The 10,386-nt window shown below is 41.5% G+C and overlaps 1 protein-coding gene across 1 annotated transcript in view; it reads left to right on the top strand.

The window, feature by feature from the left end:
- The window catches only part of khk (ketohexokinase), a 19,725-nt gene that overhangs the window by 4,021 nt on the left and 5,318 nt on the right, over positions 1 to 10,386 (top strand). The window contains exons 5-6 of the mRNA XM_050037992.1: positions 4,921 to 4,993; positions 5,627 to 6,454. Of these exons, the coding sequence (XP_049893949.1) occupies positions 4,921 to 4,993; positions 5,627 to 6,454 (901 nt within the window). The remainder of the gene's footprint in view (positions 1 to 4,920; positions 4,994 to 5,626; positions 6,455 to 10,386) is intronic.

Here is a 10,386-nt window from a genome sequence, read left to right as displayed (position 1 = left end):
TAAGAATAAGATTTAAACCAGCTTAGTGCAGAACCTTTTAGGCCAATTAAGTGTTCCAGTATCTGTAGCAGAATTTGATGGTCAATAGTGTCAAACGCCGCACTAAGATCTAATAAAACAAGTACAAGTCCTTTGTCTGAAGCAATCAGAAGGTCATTTGTAATTTTAACTAGTGCTGTCTCAGTGCTATGATGCACTCTAAATCCTGACTGAAATTCCTCAAATAAATTATTATTGTGGAGAAAATCACAGAGCTGGTCTGCGACTACTTTCTCAAGGATTTTTGAAAGAACACTAACACCAGTCACACAGTGTGAGGAACAGAAAGGCAGCTCGTCAATAGAACCACTGAAAAGCGATAATTCAAATATTCTGTAATGTTGGAGTTTGCTGTCGTCATGATGCAGCTAAGAAAGCTTATGTTAATAAAGGTAATGTTTATGTAGATAATGCTAATGAAGTTAATGTTAATGTAGCTAATGCTAATGAAGCTTATGTTAATGTAGCTAATGCTAATGAAGCTAATGTTTATGTAGCTAATGCTAATGAAGCTAATGTGTATGTAGCTAATGTTAATGAAGCTAATGTTAATGAAGCTTATGTTTATGTAGCTAATGCTAATAAAGCTTAAGTTTATGTAGCTAATGCTTATGAAGCTAATGTTAATGTAGCTAATGCTAATGAAGCTTATGTTTATGTAGCTAATGCTAATGAAGCTTAAGTTTATGTAGCTAATGCTAATGAAGCTAATGTCTATGTAGCTAATGTTAATGAAGCTAATGTTAATGTAGCTAATGCTAATAAAGCCAGTGTTTATGTAGCTAATGCTAATGAAGCTAATATTAAATTAGCTCACGTTAACGTAGCCTGTGCTGTAAAAGTAGCCGAGCTACTGTCTGGCTGCAGGTTTAGAGAAATGACATGACCTCATCATGAGGGCTCCAGGGTTCTTGTGAAGTGACCATAGTTGTATAATAATAACGAGATATCGGACACCAAGATGGCGCCTTTTCAGTCTAATGGTGCTGCTCATCTCGCGTATAATTCAAACGCGTTTCCTTAGACATAATGCGGCCCGCTGAATATGGTCAGTTGGCTCATAGACATTACGTTATGATGACATCACAGATTTTTAAATTGCTTTTCTCAGCTGGAGGAAAATTTTACTGAGTGAAGCAGAGATATCACGGAAACTGAGAGAGGCCACGCTCCCTCTATCTGAGCCTTCACCCATGTGGTGTAAACTCCTCCCATGTGGTGCTGCAGGCAGATTAAACAAACATACAGAGGTGTTTTGTGAACGCTGTTTGACCTGCCTGAAAGAAGCATGAACACCCAATCCTGGTCCTGATCCTGGTCCTGATCCTGGTCCTGATCCTGGTGTAATGACCAAAGCAGAGCGAATACTTGAATGGATCCACCAATCACAGAGACGGTCAGCTGACCTCTGCTCCGTCAATAAACAGGATGAAAACGAAAAATTAAGCTTACATCATCACTTCCAACATTTAAAGGAACAGTTTAATGTAAGGATGCAGTTAGCTTAGCTTAGCATAAAGACTTGCGAGAGGAAGAAGCAGCTAGCCTGGTCCAACTCACAGTGGACATGTCTCACAGTGGACCTGTCTCACAGTGGACCTGTCTCACAGTGGACTATCTTACAGTGGACATGTCTCACAGTGGACTGTCTCACAGTGGACTGTCTCACAGTGGACCTGTCTCACGGTGGACTATCTTACAGTGGACATGTTTCACAGTGGACTGTCTCACAGTGGACCTGTCTCACAGTGGACTATCTTACAGTGGACATGTTTCACAGTGGACTGTCTCACAGTGGACCTGTCTCACAGTGGACTATCTCACAGTGGACCTGTCTCACAGTGGACTGTCTCACAGTGGACTATCTTACAGTGGACCTGTCTCACAGTGGACTGTCTCACAGTGGACCTGTCTCACAGTGGACTATCTCACAGTGGACTATCTCACAGTGGACTATCTTACAGTGGACTATCTTACAGTGGACTGTCTCACAGTGGACTATCTTACAGTGGACCTGTCTCACAGTGGACTGTCTCACAGTGGACCTGTCTCACAGTGGACTATCTCACAGTGGACTATCTCACAGTGGACTATCTTACAGTGGACTATCTCACAGTGGACTGTCTCACAGTGGACTATCTTACAGTGGACCTGTCTCACAGTGGACTGTCTCACAGTGGACCTGTCTCACAGTGGACTATCTCACAGTGGACTATCTCACAGTGGACTATCTTACAGTGGACTATCTTACAGTGGACTGTCTCACAGTGGACTATCTTACAGTGGACCTGTCTCACAGTGGACTGTCTCACAGTGGACCTGTCTCACAGTGGACTATCTCACAGTGGACTATCTCACAGTGGACTATCTTACAGTGGACTATCTTACAGTGGACATGTTTCACAGTCGACTGTCTCACAGTCGACTTACAGAAATGAAACTGTTTCCCATCAGACAAGAAAATGTGAGACTGTTCCTTTAAATGTGCGAGCAGAGCTGATTCACTTCATGATGACATCATGACCTCACGATGACATCATGACCTAATTGAGTCCCTGCAGTTGTTTTAATTCATTAATTGATTGTCAGTAATTAATGTAATATCTGTGATGAAACGTTCAGTAATCAAATTGATGTTAATCCGCATCTGTGACGAGGACAAGTCTGTAATGGGTCTGTGACAAGTCTGTAATGGGTCTGTAATGAGTCTGTAATGAGTCTGTGACAAGTCTGTAATGAGTCTGTGACAAGTCTGTAATGGCTCTGTAATGAGTCTGTGACAAGTCTGTAATGAGTCTGTGACAAGTCTGTAATGGGTCTGTGACAAGTCTGTAATGGGTCTGTAATGAGTCTGTAATGAGTCTGTGACAAGTCTGTAATGAGTCTGTGACAAGTCTGTAATGGCTCTGTAATGAGTCTGTGACAAGTCTGTAATGAGTCTGTGACAAGTCTGTAATGGGTCTGTGACAAGTCTGTAATGGGTCTGTAATGAGTCTGTAATGAGTCTGTGACAAGTCTGTAATGAGTCTGTGACAAGTCTGTAATGGCTCTGTAATGAGTCTGTGACAAGTCTGTAATGAGTCTGTGACAAGTCTGTAATGGGTCTGTGACAAGTCTGTAATGGGTCTGTAATGAGTCTGTAATGAGTCTGTGACAAGTCTGTAATGAGTCTGTGACAAGTCTGTAATGGCTCTGTAATGAGTCTGTGACAAGTCTGTAATGAGTCTGTGACAAGTCTGTAATGGGTCTGTGACAAGTCTGTAATGGGTCTGTAATGAGTCTGTGACAAGTCTGTAATGAGTCTGTGACAAGTCTGTAATGGGTCTGTAATGAGTCTGTAATGAGTCTGTGACAAGGCTTTTCCCAAAGTTACAAAATCAAATGTAATGAATATTCTTCAGTCGCATTAAAGACAAAATAAAATAAAGGTTTTTGGACATAATTTGATAAACGACTTCAGATGATGGAACTTCGGCGACTCATTGCAGACTGAATGCTATGACTGTCAGACGTCGGAGAGCCGGCTCGGTGTCAAAGTTCAGTCTAATCAATCAATGATCAACAAACTCCTCAGAGGAGAAACAAAGGCTGAGGATGATGATGATGATGATGATGATGACACTGTGTCTATCACATGTACCTGTTACATGACAAACTGGAATGTCTTCATCTCCGTGACATCCTGACAGACGTGAATCATTCACGTTTAAAAAGTTTAAACTCCTGAATTTTGTTTTTTACTGATCAATAAAATTTTTGAGTCATACAGGAATATCAGCCGGATTTAAAGGGTCATTCCATGATTTTACAGACAAGCGTTTACTGGTCCTGGTTGGTCCTCAGCCTGATGATGTCACAGTGACATCATCAGGCTGCTTGATAGACATGAAAGACTTTAATCCACCTCATTCCTGAGGGCATGACTGTAGAAATGATTCTGGGCGCAGCCTCCTGTGAGTTAGAGGAAGTAGCAGTAAGCTAGTTAGTCCCATAGACTGTCTGTCCCCGTGGCTACTCTTGGTGGCTAACTGCCAACACTGGTTCTTTTCCAAAGTCATTTGCCTTCAGTTTTGCAAATACTGATTTATTTTTTAAACAAATATTTAACTAATGTGAACTCAGCATTTTCTAAAATGTCTCTGTGGAGCTCTGGTACCTGTTGCACTGTCCGTGTCTGTAACGACTAACAACTAGTCTGAGCTACATTTTTGTCTTCAGCAACTGTGTGTTGAACATGTGACCAGAACAAAAAGGCATTGTTCCTGTTGCCATGGGTTATGAGAAATAAAACCACAAGCGTTTAAATCAGAATTATCAGAAGAGAATGACGCGTAGACTGACAGGTTCGTCACTCAGCGTCATTAAATGATATCCCTGTCTTTCCCCGTCTGACTTCAGGCTCATCCTACATTAGAAAATAAACTGTGAAATATGTATTTAGTCATCAGGGCTGAGAATGTGTCACTGATTTACTGTACTGCCTTTATATCATATAAACACGTGAATTTACTGCTACTTTATATTACTATGACTGAATCATGTTTCACTCAGAACAGTTTTTAATAAATCAGAAGTTATAAAAACGTGTAAACTGCGTGGTTAACACAGACGAGTGGAGGATTAGCTGGAAACATCACATTTATTCATTTTACATGGAGCTACAGTTAATACTGAATTATGTCTTAGTGTCAGAAATCATAAATCATCTTTAGGAGGAGCACATGTTTCCTTAAAGTTAACAGTATGTTAACGGAGCACGGCGAGCTAACTATTAGCATGCTAACTGTTATTCACTCACTGTTAATCGCAGTGAGTGATAAGGTCACTGCCTGTGTTGATTCATGATGAACAGAAAGTCTGACCTCACTTCCTGTCTGTCAGGAACCTTCCTGATGTCACAGCGGAGGATTTCTCCAAAGTCGACCTTCGTCAGTTCAAATGGATCCACTGGGAGGTGAGCAGAGCCGCCGGTCCAAGAAACTGAGACAGCCAGACTTACTGGACCAGTACTCATAACAGGACTGACCCGGACTAACAGGACTAACAGGACTGACCCAGACTAACAGGACTGACCTGGACTAACAGGAGTAACAGGACTGACCCGGTCTAATAGAACTGACCCAGACTAACATGACTGCCCTGGACTAACAGGACTGACCCAGACTTCCGGCGGTGCGAGCTACAGAATGGCAGCACACCGCTGAGCTCTCACATTGGCCAGGTAGAATCCCCGTAATTCAAGTGCTGTAGCTCTCAAAACTAGTCTCAAATTGAAGGGAGAATGGACGGGGACAAACAAAGAAAAACGAGGTCGACGGTTAAGAGTGCCACAGAGAGCGAAATTGAGAAAAAGGAAGCTGCCGCTAACGCTAGCGTAGCCTCCTGCCTCGAGAAACATGGCGACTCCGAAGAAGAAGGCGACACACCAGCTACACTCAGCTCTATCTGTAAGGTGATGGGCGAAGTCATGGCCGAGGGGATGCGTGATTTGAAGTCGGATATGAGAAAAGAATTATCCGAATTTCGAGCTAGCTTTTGTCAGGATATGAAAGCACAACTAGATGAACTCACTTCTGAAATTAATCAGAAACTTCAAGATGCGACCGGCCAAATTGACGAGGCTACTCGGCGCTTGGAGGAGGTTGAGAGAAGCATGGCAGGATCAGAAAAGTGGGATATCGGCGTTAAAGATACTTTAATTCAACTACTCAAAAACCAAGAAATACTGCAGGCGAAAGTGACGGACCTCGAAGGACGTTCTTGGCGCAATAACGTCCGCATATACGGCGTCCCAGAAAACACGGAGGGCACTTCTATGAACTGCTTTATCGAGGATTTAATTATGAGAGAACTTGGAGATAACCTGGGTCTTTCTCTGGGGAAAGAACTAGGAATTGAAAGGGCCCACCGAGCACTGGCCCCCAAGCCACCAACTGGTGTGTCACCACGCTCAATTGTGGTGCAATTCCTACAGTTTACGACTAAAGAAAAAGTTTTACAGGCTGCCTGGAAGAAGACGATGTACGTGCAGGAAAAGAGGGTGTATTTTGATCACGACTACGCCGAGCGGGTGCAGCAGAAAAGAAAGGAGTATGCTCCGATCAAGCGAGTGCTTAAGGAAAACAAAATCCGGTTCCAAACCCCGCTCACCAAGATGCGAGTACACCTTGACTCTGGTGCAGTCACCTACAACAACGCCACAGAAGCAGCGGAGGATTTGTCCAAGCGAGGCTTTTTGGTGGGACGCATCCACGGAAGCAAGGCAGAGGGCATCACGGAGGAAATTCTTACTAAGCTTCTTCCATGGAACATAGCTGGAGAGCGCCGGACGGGCGGTAAACACAGCTTTCAAGAAGCTGTACGAGAGAAACTTAAGGGATTTCGGAGGGGGAACCGAGACAATGAGGCAGGGGAGGTATGACTGTATTTTAAATAATCCCCCCGGCACCCGGCCAGAGGTTTAATTGTAAGCGGAGTCGTCAAATAACAGTGACTTTTGTGTAAAGGAGGCCAGGGATATATTTCACGAACTTTTCTCCGTGTGTGAGTAAAAACTGATGGTGGACATTAAGATACAAAAATGACCTCTGTAAATCCTTGTTGTATACACTAAGGCCGATGTAGGACAAGCAAACTACTGCGTAACATTTTGGGGGTCTGTTTAGCACCTCCTTGCTCTATTTGTTTATTTTCTATTTTTTACCATCTGAGTCTGTTGATGAGGGGCCCCACCTTGTGGCCAACTCCCCTCACTGTAGCTAGAGGAAACAATAAGCCCTCTTGTTTGGAAGCCCTATTCGTTTTGTATTTCAATATTATTTTGTACGATAGTTATTACTGTGTGTTAGTTCTTATTTACCCATGTTGTTCTTTGAGGTCTGAACTTTGGTTGTTAAGGGTACAGGAAAAAATGTTTGAGAAAGAGAAATGTCTTTTCAATATCATAATATTATATCCCTAAATGTAAATGGACTGAACAATCCCATTAAAAGGAGCAAAATGATAGCAAAGTTGAAAAGGGAGAAAATTAATATAGCATTCTGGCAAGAAACTCATCTCTGCTGTACTGAACATGAGAAACTTAGAAAATATGGCTTCCATAACACCTTCTTTTCCTCACATAAATCAGGAAAGAAAAGGGGAGTCGCAATACTTATTTCAAACTCCACTAGTTTTGAATTAGTTTCTGAAATAAAAGACAAAGATGGAAGACATATTTTAGTCAGGGGTAAACTTGACCATAAGGAAGTTACTTTATTTAACGTTTATGCTCCCCCTGGAAGTGGTAAACCCTTTTTTAAGAAAATATTTGATTTAATTGCAACTGAAACGTATGGCACCCTTATTTGTGCTGGCGATCTAAATATATTATTGAATCCTAGGTTAGACACAACCAGTACAACAAGAAATAAGAGCTCTGTTGAGAAACAGGTGAACAGTATGCTGCAAAGTCTGGGTTTAATTGATGTATGGCGGGATTTAAATAGATTTGATTCTGATTATACATTCTATTCGGCCCGTCATGACACTCATTCGAGAATCGATTACTTTCTCATGTTCAACACTGATCGGCACAGGATTAGGGACTGTAGAATAGGTCAGAGAGACCTCTCAGACCATTCTGGACTGTATTTAAAAATTCACCTCGACTGTGCCCCAAGGAAAACTCTATGGAGGCTTAACACAGGTATGCTAAATGGTGCAGCATTTAAAGCTACAATGACAGGGGAATTGAAGGACTTTTTAGAATATAATAATAATGACGAAGTTAGTCCGGCTATACTGTGGGATACAGCCAAAGCTTTCCTCAGAGGGAAAATAATAGCTTATTCAGCTCTCTTAAAAAAGTTAAAAGCGAAAACACTGTCTGATCTGGAAGTTAAACTCAGGGACTTAGAACGGCTCCATGGCTCTACTAAAGACCCATCTGCCCTTTTACAAATGAGATATGCCTGTGGATATTCTCATTCATCCAGGTCATAGTTATCTCAAGGCAATTGAATCGAACGCAACTGGACTTGGTTTTGTCTTAGAAGACGTTTCACCTCTTATCCAAGAGGCTTCATGAAGCTGATGATGAAGCCTCTTGGATAAGAGGTGAAACGTCTTCTTAGACAAAACCAAGTCCAGTTGCGTTCGATTCAATTGCCTTGAGATTTTACAAATGAGGTCTATTAAACAGGAAATAGATAAAATTTGCAGCGAAGAGGTTGAAAAGAAAATCAGATTTATGAGACAACGGTACTATGAAGCTGGCCCAAAAGAGGCAAAATTACTAGCATGGAGGCTCCGCAAGCAACAAGCGGAAAAGTCAATTTATAAATTAAGGGATCCCATAACAAATAAATTATCGACTAAACTAGAGGAAATCCAGAAATCATTTGAAACATACTACAAATCAATATACACCCAACCGGAGAAAGCTAGCGAACAAAAAATTTAACAGTTTTTGAATTCATTAGACCTTCCCTCTCTAGGTAAGGAGCACAATGATAAACTCACTTCAGAAATCTCAAGTGAGGAAATTGACAAAGCAATTTCTGCACTTAAGGCGGGTAAATCACCAGGTACTGACGGATATCCGCCAGAATGGTACAAACTGATGAGGGAATCACTGCTCCCATTACTTAAAACCTGTTTCAACCATATTATGTCGAAAGGGACCCTCCCCCCGTCTTGGAGGGAGGCCTATATATCAGTAATACCAAAGGAGGGCAAAGACAAGCTGGACTGTAAATCATATAGGCCGATTAGTGTTTTGAACACTGACTATAAACTGTATGCCTCAGTTTTAACTAGGAGGATGGAAGAACTGATGCCACTTTTGATAGACGAGGACCAAACGGGATTCATAAAAAACAGGCAAACTCATGACAATATACGGAGGGCCCTTCATATTATTGATTACATAAATATAAGAAAAGATAGTGCTATCCTTCTCAGCTTAGATGCTGAGAAGGCCTTTGATTCTGTTGGTTGGGACTTCCTGTACCAAGTAATGGACAGATTTGGGTTTAGTAAAACATTTATAACATGTATAAAAACATTATATTCATCCCCAACTGCCAAAAAAATTAATGGCAGTCTTTCTGATTCTATAGTCTTGCAAAGAGGATGTAGACAGGGCTGCCCCATTAGTCCGACCCTGTTTAATCTCTTTATTGAACCTTTGGCTCAAGCCATTAGACAAGAAGGTGGTCTGGAGGGTATAACTATAGGGGGATCAGAATACAAAGCCTGTCTGTACGCAGATGATTTATTGGTGACTGTACGTAATCCAGGTTTAGGGGTACCTTTGTTGATGAATATTTTAAAGATGTACGGAAGTTACTCTGGTTATACACTCAATATTCACAAAACGCAGGCCCTGACATTCAATTACACCCCTACTTCCGAATTGGTGAATAAGTACAATTTTAAGTGGCATTCACCATGTATCCAATACCTTGGGGTTTACCTACCAAAAGATTTGTCCTCCTTGTACACAGTAAATTATAATCGGATTAATAAAAAGATATATAATGACATGGACAGGTGGGCCTTGCTCCCCCTTGACATAGGTGGCAGAGTAAGATCGATTAAGATGAATGTTCTTCCCAGGCTACTGTACTTATTCACAGCTCTGCCAGTAGAGATCCCCAGCAAACAGTTTAGAGAATGGGATAAACATATCTCCAGGTTTATATGGAATCAAAAGAGACCCCGGGTTAAATACTCAACACTTCAGCTGCCGAGAGAGGGGAGAGGCTTGGCACTTCCTTGCTTGAAGGATTATTATTTATCAGCCCAGCTCAGACCACTGGTGCTCTGGTGTAATTCATCTTATGAGGCCAAGTGGAAAGATATTGAGTTTTCTTTGGGGGACACACCAATACAGTCAGTTCTAGGTTGTCTTGATAGGGTAAAGGAAATATTCGAATTCAAGAACCACTGTGTGAGTTTTACCATTAAGAAGTGGTTAGAGGTTGTTAAGAAATTCCAGCTCCACAAAGAGGTAAAAATACTTAGTTGGCCAGCTTACAATCCCCACTTTGCACCAGCTACCCTTGATCATGGATACAAATGATGGACCCAGATTGGTATCACCGCCCTCTGTAAAATTATATCAAAAGGGGAACTTGACAGTTTCCAGCACCTGAGTCAGTTGTTTAATCTTGAGAGACAGGATTTTTACAGGTATTTACAGGTACGCAATTTTTTCACGAAGGAGATCAGAGGTCTTAAACCTGAAAATTTTTCAAAAATTATTCAGATTTTTATTGATGCATATAAGTGTGAAAATATTAGAGGGGTTACAGGCAAATTGTATAAATCTATTACTTCTATGAACAAAAATTCTACAGACTA

This window comes from Epinephelus moara, chromosome 24, assembly GCF_006386435.1.
Source record: "Epinephelus moara isolate mb chromosome 24, YSFRI_EMoa_1.0, whole genome shotgun sequence".
NCBI lineage: Eukaryota > Metazoa > Chordata > Actinopteri > Perciformes > Serranidae > Epinephelus > Epinephelus moara.
This window is presented reverse-complemented; position numbering and strand designations above follow the sequence as displayed.